A 22,888-nucleotide genomic window follows, 5' to 3' on the forward strand; every position below is an offset into this window, starting at 1 on the left:
TAGGTATATTTCAAATATACAGAATAAAAAATGGTGTCCTCTCATTTGTGAGACGCCAACAAGATTTTCCTCATACTGTCTCAAAATTTAAAGGTCACTTTCCCCAGAGGGTGTGCAATGAATCATAAAATGGCCTTTTTTGAGGGTAGGAGAGGAAGGCTTGGGTAGGATACCATATTAAATTATACCATGATAGACATGCAAGACTGTTATGCAATCTAGACATTTTATATACATTTTGATGACTTAGAAAAACAAAGCAATCATTTATGACAAGCCTAAAAAGTTTGATATATTTAACATACTTAAGATTTGTTTTGTGTGGTGGGAATTCTCTAACTGTATCATGTGGGCCTTTTGAGAAGTAACAAATAGAAGACCAGTTTCTGTTAAGTTTGCTGCTGAACATTTCATTCCACCCTAATAAAATACAACCAGGACTGAATAGAGGGGGGATACCTTACTTTAAAACACAAAGGAAAAGTATGTCAGTGCAAAATATGGACTAAACTGCTTTCAGGAAAAAATGGTTTTAAAACTGATACAGGTTGGAAAGGGAATTTTCCTTCGTTGTTTGGAGTACTCCTAACTTAAGGCAGAACTCATCCATTTTAGTTTCTGTAGTTAAAACTTCTTTCTCTGCTTATTTAGTTTTCTCCTCTTTCAACCACTGCTGGATTCATTTGTCATATCTTTGTGCAATGGAATTAATGATAGGATGAAGTAACACACCACCACAACAACCAACTTCTCAAACATCCAGGACAACCAGTTTTCCCCCTGTGGTGGGCCCATTTCACTTTTGTGGTGAAGCTTCTGCCACTGAGCCTCCAGATATTCCTGGAATGGCTTCTGCAGAGATGAACCTATGCTGGGGACAGCATCATTGAAAGCCACCATCTGCTCCACTATGTGCTTGCTGAATGTTATTATAACAAAATTTTCCTGGATATGCATTTTAATTATTGCTTTTCCAATCAGGGCACCAAAGAAGGTCCAAAAAGGTACCAGAAAGTGTCCAGATGTTATTCAAGCCAGATCAAATAGAGAATTTGGAATTGAAACACAGGCCAAATTTCCAAAAATCCAACCTTCTGTGCTAGGTTTTGAACTGCCAATTTGGCCCCGGAGGCAAAATCTTGTGCAGTCTCTGCATGTCCCAGCATCTCTTCAAATTCCTGATACTCTTCATCATTTGGTTCAATACCTGAGAGGTGAGCTGCTCTGGCCATGAAATATGGAGGCAACTCTCTGATTGCTGTACCAATACCCCACATTCAGTCTTCAATCCTTTTGAGACGATACTCCACAAAGAAATGATTCCTTCAATGCCCTCTTCATCTGGACAAATAATCTGATCAGGATAGGGTGGTTCAGGGAAATTAACTGAATTGCATTCATAAGCAGCTGAGACTATATGTGGACCCAGATAAAGCAGAAAGGTATGCAGCCCTATTCCAAGACCAACAGAAGACAAAATTCCTAAGCCTACCCAGCATACAAATGAAATTGTTTCTCTATACATTGCACACACTGTTGACTCGCTCCTTCAACATAATACGTAGCTATAAGCACAGCAAGCAGCAGTAGAAAAGACACCACAATACTTTAATGATGCCATAATTTTGAGGTCCATTCCTTCAAGATTACAAGGATTTCAAGAGAAAAATACTGCAAAGTAATGAGTGGCTGTTGCTATAGGACAATATTCTACCTTTGTTCCCAATCCCTCCTCTTCTTTTAATTCATTGAAGAAGGGTCTATGAAATTTCCATTATGTTGTTCCTTGTTCATTACTACATGTCTCTGGTCACAGTTTTTCCATTTCTCTGTCATTTCATAGATCAGTAATTCTTGAGGAGCTACCTGTTCCGACTTTAGGTTCTCAAGATCCTGGAAGTGGTTACTGACCAACTCTCACACCCCTCACTGGGCTCTGGCCAACCAGAACTCAACATAATGCACTTTAAATTCATCCATTTTGTAAAGACAGCATTTCCTTTTCCTGTAAGGCTGAAGAGTGTTCTGTTGTGTATATATGTCACTTTTTTTTTTTATTCATCCATGGATAGACATTTAGGTCCCTTCTCTATCTTGGCTGTTGTCAATAATACTTCTATGATCATGGCAGCACAGATATGCATCACCTGACTGACACACTCAACTTAACTTTTTTCCTGGTATCTTGGGAGGAATGAACTGGGCACCAAGCAAACAAGACCTATAAATGGCATCTTCCAATATAAACAAGTTTCCAATTAGAGGGACACCTGATCATAAATAGGACAATTAAACATTCATTCTTGTTAGGTTATATAGGTAATTTTAGGAATTTATCCACTTCTTCTAGGTTATACTATTTATTGGTGTTTAATTGTTCATAGTATTCTCATATGATATGATTCATAGTATTCTCATATGTACTTCTACGGTATTATGTGTAATATCTCCTTTCATTTCCAATTTTATGAATTTGAGTCTTCTTTTTTTTTCCTTAATTGGCCTACTAAAGATTTGTCAATTTTTGTTATCTTTTCAAAAATCCAACTCTTAGTTCTATTGATGTTTTTCTATTATTTTTCTACTCTCTATGTCATTCATTTCTGCTCTGATATTTGTTATAGCCTTCCTTCTGTTAATGTTAGGCTTAGTTTATTTTTTTTTCTAGTTTATTAAGGTATAATTTTAGGTGGTTAATTTGAGAGCTTTCTTCTTTTTTAGTAAATGCAATTGTTGCTATAAACTTCTTTCTCTTAGAACTTTTTTACTGCATCCCATAGGTTTTGGTATGTTGCATTTTCATTTTCATTTGCCTTAAGATATTTTTTAATTTCACTTTTGTTTTTTTCTTTGATTCATTATTTGTTCTGGAACATATTTTTTAATTTCCACGTTTGTAAATTTTCCAAATTTCCTCATATTATTAATTTTTGCTTTCACACCATTAGGGTCAGAAAAGATACTAGTGAGGGCTCCAAAATGGTAGATTACAGACTTCTCATCCACTGCTCAGATGTTAAGTTCAGAAAGAGGAGTATTCAGTTGCCTACATTTGGGTGGTTCCACCCAGAAACAACATTGCCAAGGCACAGAGAGGCAACATCAAACAGGAAGAGCAAGGTAAGAAAGGTGAGAGGCCTGCATGGAAAATGGGTGTACGGGAGTGAACCCTACACATGGAATCTCTGGGGTATTAACTCCATAGGACATTCTCTTCCACCCCTAATGGCCCCTTGTTGGTGTGGACAAGGATCAGACCAAAGGCTGAGGGGGGGCTATCTCTCTGGGCATTGGGTATGACATGGACAAGCAGCAATTGGGGTCCCACAGGACACTTAGAAACAGAAGCACTGGTCCTTTGGTGGAGAACTGGACAGGTGCATTCTGCTTTTTGGGGACCCAGCTAGAGGCTTGGATCCAGGCGCTCATGGGAGGAGCACATGAGCAGGTTTGGAAGTACAGGCTAATCAACAGGAGGGCAGGCTGCTGGGCATTCCACCAGATTGGTTGGGAGAACCACAGAAGTGGAGCAGAGATTATTGAAGCCTTGAGCTGGTTAACTCCCATGGGGACCCAGTTTAGTGCAGCTTTACAAATATTCAGCATGTACCCACTTTCACTCTGCCTCCTAGGCTCATCTCTAGGCTCATCTCAATCAGCCATCTCTAGGCTGATTTCCACAGACATGTGGGCCACCTTGAGGGGCCCCCTTCTTCCACATAGACCCCCTTGAACAGCCAGGTTCTACTTGAATAGCCAAGGGAGACAAAGTTCAGCATAATCTTTAGGACTATAGCACTCCCTCCCTTCTGGGGCTTCAACTCTGAAATGGCTACCACACCTAGAATAAAAACAGGGAAACAAGATTGTATCTTCAAGGCCACCAGCTACTAACTTTCTGCTCCCACCACACCCAGAGGGGATACAGTTTTTTCTCCTTTCTTTTTTCTTTCTAATCCTGGAGCGCCACCTGGTGTTTGAACAGAATTTTTTTAATGATTAAATTCTTTGACTTTTTTCTTTTTCTTTTTCTTTTTTTCATTATTTCCCTTTTTTCTCTCAAAATTCTCTTAGGCAGTCAAGATCAATTAAAATACTTTTTCTTATTTTATTTTATCTCTTGCAGAGCATAAAATAGGATCACAATCTCAGATATATAAAGATAGATATTTTATTTTGTTTTATTTTATTTTGAGACAGAAATTCAGCCATGGTGTCAGCCTGGCCTTGTCTCATCACAAACTTGAACCCTTGGGTTTGGGAAATCCTGCCTTGGTCTCCTGAGTGCCTACAATAGCAGGGCCCACCAGAGTTCCCTGCTAATTTTTCTGTTTTTGATAGAAGGGAGTTCTCACTCTTGAACAGGCTATTTTTGAACTCCTGACCTCAGATGATCCTCTCACCCCAGCGTCCCAGACTTCTGGGATTGCTGTTCTGGGTCACTGCACCTAGCCTATTGTTTTTTGTCTTTCTCTTTCCTGCTCTTTTCTTTTCTCTTCCTTTCCTACCTTTACCAAAGGGCCTCTGCCTCCTAGGCTCAGACAGCCACCTCTGGACTGATTTCCACTTGTCAATCTCAAAGCACAAACACAAAGAATATCAAGGGGAAGCAAGAATCTAGAGAAGTAAGTAGTGGGGAGGAAATGAAACTACATGTAAGAAGGAACCAACAAAAAAAACAGGCAACATGAAAAATAAGAGCAGGTCAAAACCTGCAAGAAAAGACAACACAGCTACCACAGAAGATTCTATCCATAAAGAAATCATTTAAATGTCAGAAAGAAATTTAGACTATGGATGGCAAAAATGATGAAAGGACTTAAAGGAAAATTAGCAAACCACCAAAAGGAAATCCAAAAATTTACCCAAGAAATGAACAAAAGACATGACACCAAGGACATAGACAGAATTAGAAAGGATATAACAGAGCTTAAAGAATTGCAGGCATCACTCAGGGAGTTTCAAAATGTAGTAGAAAATTTCAACAACAGATTAAGCCATGGAAAGAAATAAACTTAGAGCTTGAAGACAAGGTTCATGAGCTAACCCAGTCATTTAACAATGCAGAAGAGAATAAAAGCAGAGCAATCTCTTAGAGAATTACATAGGACTACATGAAGTATACAAGCATACAAATTATAAATATTGCTGAGAGAGAAGAGAGAGTCCCAATGACATCGGAGGCCCACTGGATGATTTTATAACTGAAAATTTCCTAAGCATTGCCAAAAATTCAGACACAGTCCTTCTAGACATCTATCAAACAAAGGATCATCTCAATTCAAACAGAGAATCTCCTAGACAAAGTATAATTAAACAGTTCAAAGTCAAAATGAAAGAGAAAACCTTGTAAGCATTCAAGAATACACAGCAACTGTCCTACAAGAATAAATCAATAAAGATGACTGCAGATGTCTCAACTAAAACTTTACACACTCCCACCTTTAATCTATTCAAACAAAACAACTTACAGCCTAGAATTCTGTATCCTGCAAAGCAAAGCTTCATATTTGATGGAGAAATCAAATCTTTTACTGACAAGCAAACACTGAGGAAATTTGTCACTATGAAATCTATTATATACAGACCAGTACTACACAGTAGACCACGACAATGGACCACCAGCAGACTAAAAGGCAAATCTCAGCTTCCAAAAATGGGCCAAGGGATAAAACAAGGCAACAGACCCACACACACCATATGAATAGAACTTTTTCCTATTCAACAATTCTCTTAATAAATGTCAACAGTTTGAACTACCCAATGAAGAGGCACAGACTGTCCAACTGGTTAAAAAAAATACAAATTAACTATTTTCTGCCATCAGAAAATGTATCTAGCACACAGAGACTAATCAAGACTCAGGGTAAGGGGATGGAAAACAATGTTTCAGGTAAGTGGAAACAACAAACAGCAACAGTCACAATCCTTTTCATAAATGCGATTGTCTTTAAAGCTATAAAACTAAGCTGGGCTCCCATAGCTCAGTGGTTAGGGCGCTGGCCACATGCTCTGGCATTCGAACCTAGCCTGGGCCTACTGAACAACAACAACAAAAAATAGCTGACCATTGTGTTGGGCACCTCTAGTCCCAGCTACTAGGGAGGCTAAGGCAAGATCACTTCATCCTAAGAGTTTGAGGTTGCTGTGAGCTATGACACCAGGGCACTCTACCAAAGGTGACAAAGTGAAACTCTGGGCAAATTTTTTTTAAAAGCTACAAAACTAATGAAAGACAAAGATGGAAACTATATTTATAAAATTTAGTATAAATTTTTATACTATATCCAGATTTGTAAAATGAATCCTATTTGATTTAATAAATATGATATTTTACAACACTGTAATTGTCAGGGACTTCAATACTCCACTAACAGATTCTCCAGGAAGAAACTAAACAAAGAACAATGGACTTAAACACAACTCTAGGTCAAGTGGGCTTAGTAGACATATACAGCATATTTCATCCCACTGCCACTGAATATATATTCTTCTCATCAGCTCATGGACTGTTCTCAAAGATAGATCATATCCTAAGATATAAATCAAACCTCAACACATTTTTAAAAAATAAAAATTAGACCTTGTATCATCACAGCCACAATGAAATTAAATTAGATTTCAATTCTAACAGAAATGCACATCTACACGTAAAGTCATAGAAACCAAACAACCTTTGGCTGAATGATAACTGGGTCAAGGAAGCAATAAAAAAGAAATCATTGGACTCTTCGTACAAAATGATAATGAAGCCACAAGGTATCAAAACCTGCAGGACACTGGTTTCTAAGCAATTCTAAGAGGGAAATCTATTACATTAAATGCCCAAACCCAGAAGCCTGAAAGATTGCAAATCAACTATCAATGAATCATCTTAAGGAACTGGATAAAGAAAAGCAATTCAATCCCAAATCAAGTAGAAGAAAAGTAATAACCAAAATTAGATCAGAACTAAATAAAATCAAAAGCAAAAAAAAGAAAAAGTATTCAGAGATGAATGAAACTAAAATCAAAAAGTTGTTTCTCTGAAAAGATAAATAAAATTGATAAATCTTTGGCCAGTTCAACCAGAAACACAAAAGTAACATCTCTAATAACCTCCATCATAAAAGGGGGGGGGATAACAATAGATAACACAGAGACACAAAAGATCATCACAGAATACTGCAAAAACTTCCATGCCCAGAAATTTGAAAATATGGAGGCAATGGACAAATTCCTGGAATTGCACTGCCTCCCTAGAAAGAAATAGAACTCTGAGGAGACCAATATCAAGCACCAAAATTGCAACAATGATTTTTTTTTAAAAGCTTCCAACAAGAAAAAAAGATGTCCTGGACCAAATGGTTTACACTAGAATTTTACCAAATCTTCAAAGAAGAGCTCATTCCTATATTGCAGAACCTATTCCAAAACATTGAGAAGGAAAGAAACCTACTAAACTCCATGAAGTAAATATCACCCTGAAATTAAAACCAGGACACAAGACATAATACCCTGAACAGAAGCTTCCAAGAGAATTAAATACCTTGGAATATACTTTAAAAAAGATGAGAAGGATCTCTACAGAGAGAACTATGAAACCCTGAGAAAAGAAATAGCGGATGTTAAAAAACGGAAGAACACAGCATGCTCAGGGCTAGAAAGAATCAACATTGTTAAAATGTGTATACTTCCCAAAGTGATCTATAAATTTAATGCAATCCCCATTAAAACACCAAAATCATACTTTGAAGAACTTGAAAAATAGTGCTTCATTTTGTATGGAACCAGAAAAAAAAGCATAACCAATGCAATTCCATTGTTTGAAATAAAAACAAATCTAAAGGCATCACATTGCCAAATTTCAGGTTATACTACAAGTCTATAGTCATCAAAACTACATGGTTTTGCCATAAAAATAGAGACATAGCTCGATGGAACAGAATAGAGAACCTGGAGGTGAAACCAGTCTCAGATTGCCATCTGATCTTTGATAAAGTAAATGAAAGCATACACTGGGGAAGGTAATCCCTACTTAGTAAATGGTGCTGGGAGAACAGGTTAGCCTCATGGAAAAGAGTAAAACTGGACCCACTAATGAAAATTAACTCACACTGGATAAAATATTTAAATCTAAGATAGGAAATGATGAAAACTCTAGAAGAATTTGTGGGAAAATATTCTTAACAATATCAGCCTGGGGACGAAAACTATGAAGAAAATTCCATTGACAGTGGCAGCAACAACCAAAATAAATAAATGGGACCCAAACAAGTTTAAAAGTTTCTGCACAGCTAAGGACACCATAAACAAAGCAAATAAACAAGGGCTAATAACAAGAATCTACAAACAACTCAAGCAAAATCAGCAAGAAATGAGCAAACAGCCCAATTAATCACTGGGCAAGAGACATGCACAGAACCTTCTCTCAAGAAGACAGACATGGGAGGTGCCTGTGGCTCAAAGGAGTAGGGTGCCTGTCAGAGCTGGCAGGTTCAAACCCACCCCCGGCCAAAAAAACACACATACACACACACACACAAAAAAAGAAGACAGACAAATGGCCACAAACACATGAAAAATATACAAACTGTCCCTAGTCAACAGAGAAATGCAAATCAAAACCACTTTGAGATATCATCTCACTCCAGTGAGAATAGCCCATGCCACAAGGTCCCAAAACTGCAGATGCTGGGCCTGGGTGCTGAAAGAAGGGAACACTTATGCACTCATTTGGGGATTGCAACTAATACTCTCTTTTTAAAATAATATGGAGAGTCCTTAAAGAGCTAGAAGTAGACCTTCCATTTTATGTCACAATCCCATTAAGAGGCATCTACCCAGAAGAAAAAAATCATTTTATCATTAGGACATTTGCACTCAGATGTTTATAGCAGCACAATTCACAGTGCCCAATCAACCCATGAATGGTTTAACAAACTGTGGCATATGTGTACCACGGAATACTATTTAACCATTAAAAAGATACAGACTTTACACCTTTTGTATTTACCTAGAAAGATTTAGACAACATTCTCCTAAGTAAAGTATCTCAAGAATGGAAAAGCAAGCATCCCATGTACTCAGTACTAAATTGAAAGTAGTGGATTAACAACTACAGGCCCCTCAAGAGAAGCACAATTAAATTCAAGGAGGGTAAAGAGGGAATTCTGTAAATTCCCACCTAATGAGTATAATGTAGAAGTATAGAGCACTTTTTATGGATGAAGAATCCAACTATAATTCAGACTTTACCCTACAAATAATGTAATCTCATCATATATACCAACATATTAATCTGAAATTTAAAAAAGAAGAATGGCAGCCAGGCATGGTGGTTCATGCCTATAATCCCAGCACTCTGGGAGGCTGAGGCAGGTAGATTGCCTGAGCTCAGGAGCTTGAAACCACCCAGCGCAAGATTGAGACACAGTCTCTAAAAATATGGTGACATGGTGAGATGCTGTCTAAAAAAAAAAGGAATACTAAACATGAGATTGTGTTTCTTCATATCTCAAGTGTGGAAATAGGAGAATGAGGATTTCATTCTTATTATCAATAACTTATTAACTTGAATTTCAAATGTAACATCTCATGAAGAATCAAAGAAAATTTGCAAATTTCTCAAATAACAAGGATCTAGAGACCCAACTCCAGATGCAGTCACTGCTCCTCATGTTCTTAAATTCTCATGCACAATGTAAAAATATTCTATTCCCTGACAGAACAAGGGAATAAAATATTGTAACTAGTCAAATATTCAGTACCAAGAAATTACTATAACAGGAGTTGCCATCTCTTATTTTCTCTACCTATGGCCATTCATTAGGAGAACTTCTCTCTCCTACTCCACACAGTTGTGGTGAATTGTTGATCAGGAAATTCTGATCAGAGGGTAATGGTTCATGTCACACAAATCAGTCTCTCCCAAAGCCAGCACCTAGCAGTGACCTAAAGTATTAATAATTACCTATTATTTCCACCCACTGAGATCTCCAGGCCTATGCTGATTCCTTTCACTCCAATGGCTTGATGGTCTACTATTCCTTTTATCCAACAAATCTTTACTTCAATATATTTTTCTTAATGTCCAAAGGTAGTTTCTGTTTTTACAAAGGACTTTAATAAACTATACATACTTCAAGTACACTATAATTTTCAAAGAATTAAGTACAGTAGGACCTCTGTAAGTTGACCACCTAAGGGACTATTTCAAGCAGGTCAACATGGAAGTGGTCAACATAAGGAACTGGGCCTACTATACTGACCCATATATGTACTGTACTTTCTTATACAGCTTTTATTAGGGAATATCATATGAAATCATACATAATCAAAACACTGTAAAAGCCAGGCACAGTGGCTCACACCTGTAATCCTAGCACTCTGGGTGGCCAAAGTGGGTAGATTGCTTGAATGCAGGAGTTTGAGACCAGACTGAGCAAGAGTGAAGCCCCATCTCTAAAAACAACAGGATGTTGGGTGGTGCCTATAGTCCCAGCTATTCTGGAGGCTGAGGCAAAAGAATCACTTGAGCCCAAGAGTTCAAATTTGCTGTGAGCTATGAAGCCACAGTACTCTACTAAGGGTGGCAAAGTGAGACTGTTGCAAAAAACCAACAAACAAACAAACAAGAAACACTGTAAAATCAGCCAAAGCACAGTGGTTCACGCCTGTAATCCTAGTACTCTGGGAGTCCAAGCCTAGGCTATCTGGCTATGCCACTCAGCCTACCCGGACATTTTTCCACAGAAAGTGACTTCAACTGCCTTATCAGATGCCTGGCATCCTCTTCTTTTGGAGTCTCTGCAACTTCTATATCGTCCTCCCTTGCTTTTTCCACTTCATTAGCGGCTTCGTGCACATTTATGCTGCTCTGTACTTTGAGTGATTGTGCAGCTGATGCTGCCCATCACAGATAAATGTCATCAAATCCAACTACATGGATGGTCAGATTGATGCAGCCAAAATCCATTACAAAAATGGAAACTGAACGTTTGAGGTCAAACTAGAGTATGTCCAGAGGACACAATTAAATTATATGAACTAGTATCCTAGACACCTATTACCTATGAGTGCTACATCAGCACTACATTCTCAATTCATACTTATGGCTCATGACAGTTCCCAGTTGACCAAGTGCTTGGAAAAGAAAAAGCCAAGGATTCTCACAAATGGTTAGCTTTAAATGTGGTTAAGCCATTAAGTGAACATGTGTTGCTTACAGTCCAACTTAGAAGTCACCCAAAAGGACAGTACTGAGAGGAAATTCTCTCAGATGGAAGAATTCTGTACTGCACACTTGACTACCTACTTTGAGTAGAAAGATAATTGGCCTGAAGTATCAATACACATGGGCTTCTGGGCAGAGGTATAGGGTTTGCCTTGTTGGTCAGGAGCCTGGTAGAAGCAAGGTTAGAATATCAAAAACAAGGAAGTCTGATATAGATGCAAGTGAATGGTCCCATGAAAGTGAGGATGAAGCATGTGGACTTTTTCACACAATAATGACCCCCCAGAGACTTTTCACCAGAGGAGTACTTCCCAAACAAGTGGATGTCACCCAGCTTCTTTAGAGCCAATTCATTTTTTATGCAATGGACCCTTCACAGAGTAGTTGTGGCAGAAAGGTGGGAGGGTATGCACAGGCCCAGCAATATGAACTGTCTGGTAACAAGGACAATCTAGAGACTGCCACTGCTGAATGCATGAACTTTCTGATGCCTAGGAAAGGAGAGTTCTACGCTGAGCCCTTGATCTGGTACCATCCACTAAGGAGATCAGCAGCATCTTAGAAAGGTCATTACATCAAATCCTTTGTCCCTGGAACATGGAGTCATTTGTCCTTAAAGTATTGATGTTTACTACAAATATGGATTTGCCTTTCTTACTTGTGATGTTCTGCTTGGGCTACAATGTCTGATTTACTGACATTTGATCCTATTTAAAATTGACTATTATGGACTTGAATGTATGTTTCCCCCTATCATTTTTAGGTTGAAATGCTAACACCCAAGGTGATGGTATTAAAAGATGGGGTCCATGGAGGTGATTCGGCCAGGAAGGTAGATGAATAATATTAATAAATAACATTAGTGTTCTTATACAAAGAATTCCAGATATCTCTCTTGTTCTCTTTCTGCCAGGTGAGAACACAAGACATCAAGAAGATGGCAGAAAGAGGACTCTGTCTAGAACTAAAGCATGCATGTACCCTGATCTTAGACTTCCAGCCTCTGGAACTGTGAGAAATAAACTTTGTTGTTTATAAGCCACCCGGTCCATGGTGATTTGTTTTAACAACCCAGACTGGCTCAGAAAGCATCAAACTAGGGATATATTTAATATTGATGAAACTATGACAGTGAGTATATGACTATTTTATCCACAGGTCCTATAATACCTATAGAAGATGAAGTTGGCCAAAAAGCAGAGATTAGCATTCAGGATGTTTATTAGGGAGTGTTTTTTATTTTTATTTTTATTTTTTTTTTAGAGACAGGGTCTCATTTTGTCACCCTCAGTAGAGCGCTGTAGCATCACAGCTCACAGCAACCTCCAGCTTTGGGGCTTAGGTGATTCTCTTGCCTCAGCCTCCTGATTATCTGGGTCTACAGGCACCCACAACAATGCCTGCCTATTTTTTTGTTGCAGTTTGGCCAGGGCTGGGTTCAAACCACCACCCTCAGCATGTGGGGCCAGCGCCCTACTCACTGAGCCATAGGTGCTGCACTAGGGAGTATTTTTTAGAACAACATTTTTGAAAAGAAAGGAAAGGAAGTAGGATTGAGATGAGAAAAAACCTGAGTTGTGATACGAACTCTACCAAAGTTTACCCAACCCTACAGAAAACCTTCAATATGGGATGGCAGTTCAAATATGTATGTTCTGTGTTAGGCAACAGGGCAAGCCTGAAATCTCCTTGTTGATCAATGTTGAATGCAGACTACATAGAAAAGTCTGTGTGTTTTAGTAAGGCAACTCTCTTTAGAGAATCCAAAAAGAAGAAATCTCAGCTGCACTACTGCTGTCTGTCAGTAGCACATCAAGCAGCTGAGGTAATGCCTTTAAAGTGGTATCTAAGCAGAGCATTATAACTTCAAACACTTCTTTAACTTCTCAGATCCACTGTGTTATTTAAGTTATAAAAGAAGTTTCTACATGGCTCTAGTGGGCCCTTGTATGTGGGGAAAGCATAGAAGAGAACCGTCATTGCAGCTGGTCTCAGGTCTACAAATTATGTGTATATTAACCATCACTTTCTTCTATTCATTCTGTATTGCCCTCACCCTCAGCTAGCACCTCCACTTGTCTCAGTATTTTACCTGATGACACAATCCAGAGGTGTCTGAGCCCCAGATAACTATGCCATTCTTAGGCCAAGCTCATAGCACTTGGTCATTTACCATCATAATTAGACAAATTTGTACATTCTGTATCTCTGGTAGAAGCATTTCCCTTTTGGAAACTAGAACCTCTAAACTTACAGAGCTTATAATTATGGACACAAGAAACACATATTATTCAAATGGTCATGATGATAAATGAACCACCCTTGTTTACATCCCTTGGTTACTGAATCCATGTATTTTTCCTAGTGAAGACACAGCACCATATAAGGGTAATTGTTTTAAAGTACATAATGGGTCTTAGAGGATAAAATTGCATGTGAGATGGCATTTCAGCTATGTATTCAACAGGTCACTTTACACTTCTAATAGGTCATTGATGCAGTATGTGATGTGACCAACAGATTTCATGATCATATGTCCATGCCTATACTTCCTATGCTATTAGGTGGTATAGCCTGACACAATGTTATTTGGGATCTCCTGATACTGAATCAAACACTCTAAAGACTCTAAGTCTTTAAGATAGTTGTGTTGACTGAGGACTTACAGCTAGGGAAGAAAACCCATACCTGGAGTATGCCTCTCTATACCTACCAAAATAATTATTGCTACATCCAAAATGGAAGGATTCCAATGATGTCGACTTGAATCTAAGTATCTGGTTGGTCTTTTGAAGGGGTACTGTTTTATCAGGGACCCCACATTAGTCTCTTGTTGATGGCACATTGGATATTTAGCAGTGGCTATAGTGCATGCTGCTTAGCCCATGCATTTCTTCCATTCCTACCACATGGCTACTGCATTCATACATAGTATGCCCATTATACCAGCATTGTAGAGAGTGGGGTGCAAGCAAATGACAGATGTTTGACCATAACTGCCCACCAAGTCACATCTTCTACCTGGTTATTTAATCCCTCTTCTGTGGTTGATTCTATCTTATAGTTGTTAACATGTAGTAGGAATAATGAAACACTCCCATATGTCTATGTATGTGCCACTGTTCTAGACTTCTTTTTCCAAGTCTTTCTATCCTTTTCCTTCCAGCCACCCGAAAAGCCTCCCAAGCCATTTAGCCCATGAGTTATACAATCCTAACTTCAGACTACTCTTTCCACACATAGTGGATGACTAGGTACCCTCTAAAACGCTATCCACTGGGCAGAGTTTCCCTCACCCACTGTCTTTTAGGCTATAATTCAGTCTATATCCTTTTTAACTTGTCCCCTAAGCCAGTGACGTACCAAACTCTGCCTTTTTCCTCCCCCATTAGATGGTTAGATGTTTTCTCCCATGTAGACATTGATGTGATCTGAGGCAGAAACATTGAAGCAATAGTGTTTAAGAGCAGGAAGTTCTTAGCTACTTGCTCATACAGTTTGCTTCGGCCTTCTGGGCATGCCTCTACTTGATCCTGAATGTACCAATAGCATGTTTCAATGAGTGCTGTATCCACCTGACCTAATGACTTGGTGGGTCAGCTCATGATGGATGATTTAGGCTTCTTGGTTATTTGATGTCCATAGTCAGGTGTTGTGTCTCAACCCAGAGTTAAGTAGCACACCAGAGCCTATTTTTCAAAAGGTGTATGATCTTCTGTAGATAGCAGGTTTGCTCCAAAACCCTAAGACTTTTATTATTATTTTCCCATAAATTTGCTATAAACTCTACCTCATTCTTGTTATTTGTACCTCTATACTATAAAGTCTTACAAATTGTATGCCCCAAGTATCAGGATGACTTGCACTGTAGCTTAGACGTGTTCTAGAGCCCTTCTCACCCTGGGCCTATTCAATGACTGTAGCCATGTATGTCCATAGCAGATGGACACAGTATCCCCATGGTGTTAAATGGCTTACTACAAAACACAGAGAGACCTACAAGGCTTTCCTTATTGATGATAGAAGATACATAATGCCACAATGTGTCCTTTACCTTAGGTAGTTTTTCCCATAATACCCCGAAAAAAATACATCTAAAACTTTTACTGATGTGCCAGGCCCCTGAATCTGTATAAGGGACATGTGTCTTATAAAGGCCTTCAGTGTATTCTTGCTCATGTTATTGTCCAACTAGCATGATGTCATTGATATGGTTGACCAGTGTGATGATCTGCAGGAAGAGCAGTTCTCTTCAGTATCTTATAACAGAAGGATTGCAATAGGCTGTTGTCATCATTCAAGATCTGGCTTATTTTTTCAGGGATAGGTGGGTAAAGGAAACAGAGATATGGTAAATGCTATCACCACTGCAGTTCTAGGGTTTTAAGGAAAATAAAACCAACTTTATTGCCTTAGGGTTAATTCAGGATTTTGTATTAAAATTGTCAAGAAATAAGAGAAACTAAAACAGGAGAAATACATTGATTTTTTTCACTCAATATCTTGTGGGATTCTCTTTTATAATCTCCATCTAAAATTACTTTTCTTTTATGTATATAATCCAAGCACAAGTAGTTATCCTCCTTTGAAAACTAATTAGGAATATGTATTACATGTAGTAATATTTTTTAATCCACTAACTCCATTTCTGAAAAATAAGTTAAATATGGAAAGCAATTTATTCTGAATTATCTATAGCATAAAGTGACAAGTTCAGAAAAAATATAAGTATTTAATAGTAAAGGAATGACTGGGAAATTATGTATATATGTAATGATACATATATATTTATTTAAATCTAAATCATTAATTATAACAGAATTAATTATACAATTACAAAAACTATGGGTTAAGAAAATGTCATAATTTAGAAAGTGGTCATATTCTATATATTATTTTATAATTTTTTTTATTATTTCAGGTAAATTGAGGGTACAAATATATTTTATAATTTGTAAAAATACAGAATATACAAAAAGAAAAATAAGAGAAAATAATACATATGATTTTCTTGGAGATTGTATCTATGCTGATGCTCGATTCAATTACAATTTATTTATTTTACTAGAATTTTAGGTGAGCACAAATTAAGTTATAAATTGCACAAGTCAATTTATTTTCAAAAACTATTCCTGTTGTGATCTCATGTCATTTCCACTTATTCTACCCGAGTGGATTTAGGCTAACCTTAAATTTCAGTGTGTATTTTCATATGTTAAGTGACTTTGTATTGCACAATATTTTAACCTGCAGATCCCTGGTAGGGTTAGTCCACAAATATTACAAAACTTAATGAATTAGAAATATTGTTTTTCCATATATACCATCAGAGGTCTCACTATTTGACCCTGAGACTTTTTGAAGGAATTTGAAGCTATAAGTTCATTAAGCCATTGTGTTCTCCTAATTAGCAACTTTGAACTTATCTTTTACCATTTATGATTTATGGCTCTAATATTCACCTTAAGTTTAAAATTTGTGAACCACCTACATGCCAGTATTATGCTACCAATACAGCTGGGAATAGAGTTAACTTAATGCCTCTCTGGACATAAAGACCAATTAAACTTGGGGGATTCTGAAATCTCTAGGGCTAAAATAAAGGACACAGAACTGTGCAGATAGTAGGCCCCTAATAAATATTGTATGTTTTAGTTGAAGGCACAACTTCTCTTTGTGACACCACCAATGTTGCTGATTTATTATGTCAACTTCTTGTAAGAAATCAATTAGGAGCCTGGTAAGAAGAGCACATGTCAGTCAAAAGTGCCCCAGTGACTGAAGATAATCTATACTTTCCCTTCATTATTTTTCTCATATGTTCTTGATGCAGTCCAGATTACATGTTAATTTCATTCTTGATCAGTGGACAAAAGGTCGTTGAATTAGAATGTCACAAGGGCTGAAAGGTTATCAATCTGTCTTTGGATCAGACTTCCTTTGAAACACAGCACAAAGAACAAATGCATGGATATTTCTTAGACACTTAGAGAAAAGGTGAGTGGTGTCTGTTATAGACAGTTAGGTTCCCATGACTGGGAATGGTCTCTAAAGACCATCCCTGTCTCTGGGTTGCATCACATTAAATAACCACAGTGCCCAGTTTATTTCCTGGGATCCTTGAAATAAATGTCAAGTATTTTCAGTGACTCTAACAATCCTACTTATCTTTTCACTCCCTTGAATGAATGTGTGCCTATTATATCGCCATATTTAAAAAGAATCAGTGGGATTTAAGGTTTTTTTAAGATCCATGTAGGAAATATAAATATGAAAAGCTAATGTGATAGTGTTTTTGGAATCAACACATTCTTGCCAAGGGGACAGCTCATTTTCTGATAATGTATAAGGAGAATTAGTAGATAAGCTGGAACCAGTGCCATATAAAATGTGGAGAAAAATAGAGGATGTGAAAAAAATAGGAGCAGAAAAAATAGCTGTTGAATAAGTCCCCTTATCTCCCATCCCCTACGGATAACCAAATAGTTCCTTCTTAGCTATTGACTTGACTTACATTTACTAGAAAACTATGTTCTCAGCATTATGCCAGTAGCAAAGAAAAGGTGCCATATGCATTTCATATTATAATATAAAATTATAATAATCACTTGGCCCACCAAAAGTAAATTGTCTGTTTTCTCATATACTACACAAGCTGAGGTGATACAGTTTTACTACTAATAACAATAACTAATGATTAATACTAATTATACTGTTACTTACAATGAGTTCACATTTATTAAATGCTGAGTATATTTCAGACATCTATTCTAAGTCCAGATGTGTATGCATTGTCTCATTTAAGCATCATGATAACTCTCTTTTTATCATTTCAGAGATTTTTTATGATAGAATGCAGCAGAAGGGTGTTTATCCACATGCCCAGGACTACATAGCTCAGAAAGAAAACACTGGCAGATTCTAGCTCCAGAAGCAGTGTTCTTACCTGCTTACTTTAAAAGGTGATTTTTTTTTCTTAATATTACCAAGTGGAGAAACAATGTAGTAATTTCTTACTGTTTTGATTTGTGTTTTTTAATGATGAGAAGGCCTATATTTTCTATTTTCACTGTTATTTTTTCTTCTACTAATTACTCTTGTTTTCTATTGGGCTTTTGTTATTTTTCTCATTATTATGTAATTCTTTATGTATTAAAATAATAACCATTTCTGCCATAAACACTGTACATTTTTCAACTTTGTCATTTGTCTTTTATCTTTGTATATAGTCTTTTGCTCACATAAAAATATTTTATTGTGAAGTAAAATTATATATATTTATGGTGTACAACATGCTGTTTTGATCCATGTGTACATTGTGAAGTAGCTAAATAAATCATTAACATATACATTGCTTCACATACTCATAATTTTTTAATTTACAGGGACATTCAAAAAGTCTAATCTCATATCCTCTTATATTTTTCAATCAAATATCTGGTTGATTTTTTATATCTGTTCCTTAAAAAGAACAACTATATATATAATGAAAAGCCCAAAATTAAAACTACATATAGTGAAAGAGGTTACAAGTCTTAAAGCCATCTCTGTTCATTCTCCTTTAGACATTCTATTGTCGAGTTATATTTGATATTTCACGGTTTTTCAGTCTAGAAAAAATATCTCATTCTGTGATCCATTGGGCTAATCCTTATTTTATCTTCTTTTTTCAGTCTGTCTAACAGTATTTTTGTGCTTGTAAATTCAAATAGTGTGTGTCATCTCAATGACATTTCATTTAAACATATGTAAAGTAGACTGAAGAACTTTCAGTGCACTAAGGATATATAAATAAGTAATGACTTTCACAGACTGAAGAAAATCAATTTGAATATATGATTTTTGATGTTATTCCTGTCTTAATTTGTAACCACTATTGCGTTGTATGTAGTCATTCTTGTGCTATCTGTATATGTGAGTGGAAATGGAAGGAAGGAAGGAAAGAAGGAAGGAAGGAAGGAAGGGATTCATATTCAAATCCTGGATTTAAATCTTTACCTCGCCATTACTGAGTGTACAAATTATTTATTCTCATTGAACCACAGGAGCAATAAAGTGTAAATCATGCCTGTTTATCAGAGTTTTGGTGAGAATTAGAAAGAATGTATTTCAGGCACTGATTGGTGTCTGCCACATGGCAATAGTTTTACTATTTTTTTAAATAGTTCTACTATACTTTTTTTTTTTTAAGACGGAGCCTCAAGCTGTCCCCCTGGGTAGAGTGCCACAGCATCACAGCTCACAGCAACCTCCAACTCCTGGGCTCAAACGAGTCTCCTGCCTCAGGCTCCCAAGTAGCTGCGACTACAGGCACCCGCCACAATGCCCAGCCATTTTTTGGTTGCAGCCATCATTGTTGTTTGGCAGCCAGGCTGGGGATTCAAACCCTCCACCTTAGTTGTATGTGGCTGGCGCCTTAGCCGCTTGAGCCACAGGCGCCGAGCCAGTTCTACTATTTTTATCAAGATGTTTACAGATGGGAAATGACACCATAGTCATTACTATATTATGTATATACAATAAGTCATAATTTTACTATCCTGAATTGAAGCATCTAATACCCATGATAGCTCTTTGTATGAGATGTACATACATGGCATTTAAGAGATAGATACAGCTCAGCACGTGTGGCTCAAGCGGCTAAGGCACCAGCCACATACACCTGAGCTGGTGGGTTCGAATCCAGCCTGGGTCCGCCAAACAACAATGATAGCTGCAACCAAAAAATAGCCAGGCGTTGTGGTGGGTACCTGTGGTCCCAGCTACTTGGGAGGCAGAGGCAGGAGACTCGCTTGAGCCTAGGAGTTGAAGGTTCCTGTGAGCTGTGATGCCATGGCACTCTACCCAGGGCAACAGCTTGAGGCTCTGTCTCAAAAAAAAAAAAAAGAGAGAGAGAGAGAGAGAGACAGATACAATTCAAAAAAAATCACATAAAGATGTTACTAAAACAAGCAGAATTTCTTCTATCTGTTGCAGATTTAGATGCAATTCTTATAGCTTCTGTAGTACTCAGCATTTTCATTCTGAATTAAAAATAATTGGATTATAAGCAGTATGTATTACTGGATTGTTTCTTAAGGTTAGGAGGTAAGAAGAGGGAGGAAACGTGAAATGTATTGAAAACTGACAATTTTCCATGTGTTATGCAGATGTCACATACATATGTCATTTAAATGTAGTGATTCACTTTACAAAGTAATTCAAACACTAATGAAAACACAGTAACTACTTTGTAACCATAAAATAACCACTGTGCATTTCACATTTGTAAATTAGACTTTGAATTGTATTTGGTGCCAAGCTATTCATTATAATTAATCTAAATTCAGTTTAGTTTCAGTAAGAGTACTCAATAAATATCTATTGACTGCTTTCCTGTATTATATTTTTTAGGAGTGAAAAATAAGTGAATCATCATGAATTGGGCAAATGAGAGCTCTCCACAAGAGTTTATACTACTTGGCTTCTCAGAGAGGTCCTGGCTACAAATGCCCCTTTTTGTGGTCCTGCTAATATCATACACAGTCACCATCTTTGGCAATGTGTCCATCATGATGGTGTGCATTCTGGATCCCAAACTTCATACACCTATGTATTTCTTTCTCACTAATCTCTCCATCTTAGATCTCTGTTATACCACAACTACAGTCCCTCATATGTTGGTAAATATTGCTCACAACAAAAAGACCATCAGCTATGGTGGCTGTGTGGCCCAGCTCATCATCTTCCTGGCACTAGGCGCTACTGAGTGTCTCCTTCTGGCTGTTATGTCCTTTGACAGATTTGTGGCAATTTGCAGACCCCTCCACTATGTAGTCATCATGAATCATTTGTTCTGCCTAAGGATGGCAGCCTGCTCATGGCTCACTGGCTTCAGCAACTCAGTGTTGCAGTCTTCCTTGACCCTTCACATGCCACGCTGTGGTCATAGGGAAGTAGACCACTTTTTCTGCGAGGTCCCTGCCCTTCTCAAATTGTCATGTGCTGACACTAAGCCTATTGAGGCTGAGCTCTTTTTCTTCAGTGTATTAATTCTGCTAATTCCAGTGACATTGATACTCATTTCCTACAGCTTCATAGTTCAAGCAGTATTGAAAATCAGGTCAGCGGAAGGTCGGCGAAAAGCATTTGGGACGTGTGGGTCCCACCTCATTGTGGTGTCTCTCTTTTATGGAACAGCCATTTATATGTACCTACAGCCACCTTCCTCCACCTCTAAGGACTGGGGAAAGATGGTTTCCCTCTTCTATGGGATCATTACACCCATGTTGAACCCCCTCATCTACAGCCTTAGAAATAAAGATATGAAGGAGGCTTTCAAGAGAGTAATGTCAAGAATCATTTTCTATAAGAAATAGGAAGGACTCCATTGTGATAAGAATCTCCCAAGTCTCTCCTCATCCTTGAAGGTGGTAATAACATTTGAAGTGATACTACTATTTTCCAGTTTCCCATGACTTCATTGAATTCTACCAACAGGAAGAAAGTGCTTCTTCCTCTGTTCAGAAAGTGATGCTGACACCATCAGACATTTTCTAAGTTAAAAACTCTTTTGCGGTCCTTAAGTCCCCCAAGGTACTGTTTCTTGAGGCAAGGCATGCTAATTTCCTTCTGTCAATGTCAGAAGGACAAGTCCGGGAGCCTTGCATGTTTTACCTCCCCATTTACATTCTGTTTGTTCTAAAACTATATGTTCTACCCCTTTAGTTAGGGATTTTCATGTCTTTCTGATTAAATAACCAGTGGCCCCAAGCCAAAAATTCTTCCACCAGAACCTCAATCACTTCACACCCATCTTACCAAAAAAAAAAAAAAAACCAATCATATGCACCTTTTCAGAACTATTCTAAGTTTGTAGTTTGGCTCAAATCTAGCTACCTTTAACCTAAGTATGCGCATCTCATTCTAGAAACCTGAAATGTCTGTTGAGTTCAGAACTTATTTTCAATTCATGCATTTGTGACCTATACAAAACATTCTACTTTTTGCTCTTTTTTCAAATTCTTTAATTGTCTCAAGTTCTGTCCCAGGCATGTGGAATCTCCTCTAAATTATAAAGCTAATTACTTATAGATAGTATAGCAGCAATAATTTTTTCTCATATTGATCTAAATGAATTTATTTTATTTTGGTAGTTATTTAGTAAACAGTTCTTGTTCACAAGACAGCAGTAGACCAAAGGAAAAACAACTACAGTTCTTCTACTAAAAATATGCTCTAGTTCCTGAAGGAAATAACCCTTAATTTGAGACATGTAAATGATTTTTTACAGTTGGTAATTTTACATAGATGAGGCAACATTTTAGGCAATAGAGGAAAAAATTACCCCCAAAAAAGCATTTTAGAAATTACAAATAAATTAAGGAGTAGCTGGATCAAAACAAAAAGTACCAAAAAAAAAAAAAAGAAAGTATATGAAGCTGGAAATTTTTGAACTTTATCTGGTAAGCAAGGCAGAATAATTTAATCATAAGTGGTAGCATCAAATGGTAAAAAATAAAACACATAAAAACAGAAAATGGTTCATATACAACATATGTATATATGTGTTCACAAAATGTGACCTTTCAAATAAATGAAAAGGGGAAACCCATATGATTTTAAAAGTTGGTTTTTGCAAAACAGTAGTCAGACTTACAACATGCCTAATATTAATGAAAACAATCATATCCC

General features: G+C 37.3%; 1 protein-coding gene and 1 pseudogene across 1 annotated transcript; one reads left to right on the forward strand and one right to left on the reverse strand.

Moving 5' to 3' along the window:
• Positions 1 to 643: 643 nt before the first annotated feature.
• Positions 644 to 1,836, reverse strand: LOC105888221 (annotated as a pseudogene).
• An 18,737-nt stretch (positions 1,837 to 20,573) lies between these two features.
• LOC100963268 (putative olfactory receptor 2B3) lies at positions 20,574 to 21,656 on the forward strand. The gene has a single exon (XM_003801840.2). It carries the CDS (start codon positions 20,632 to 20,634, stop codon positions 21,571 to 21,573), a length of 942 nt encoding a protein of 313 aa, XP_003801888.1. The 5' UTR covers positions 20,574 to 20,631; the 3' UTR covers positions 21,574 to 21,656.
• The last annotated feature ends 1,232 nt before the right edge of the window (positions 21,657 to 22,888 follow it).

The sequence above is a fragment of the Otolemur garnettii genome, unplaced genomic scaffold, assembly GCF_000181295.1.
Source record: "Otolemur garnettii isolate 467f Iridium unplaced genomic scaffold, OtoGar3 scaffold00223, whole genome shotgun sequence".
Taxonomy (NCBI): Eukaryota; Metazoa; Chordata; class Mammalia; order Primates; family Galagidae; genus Otolemur; species Otolemur garnettii.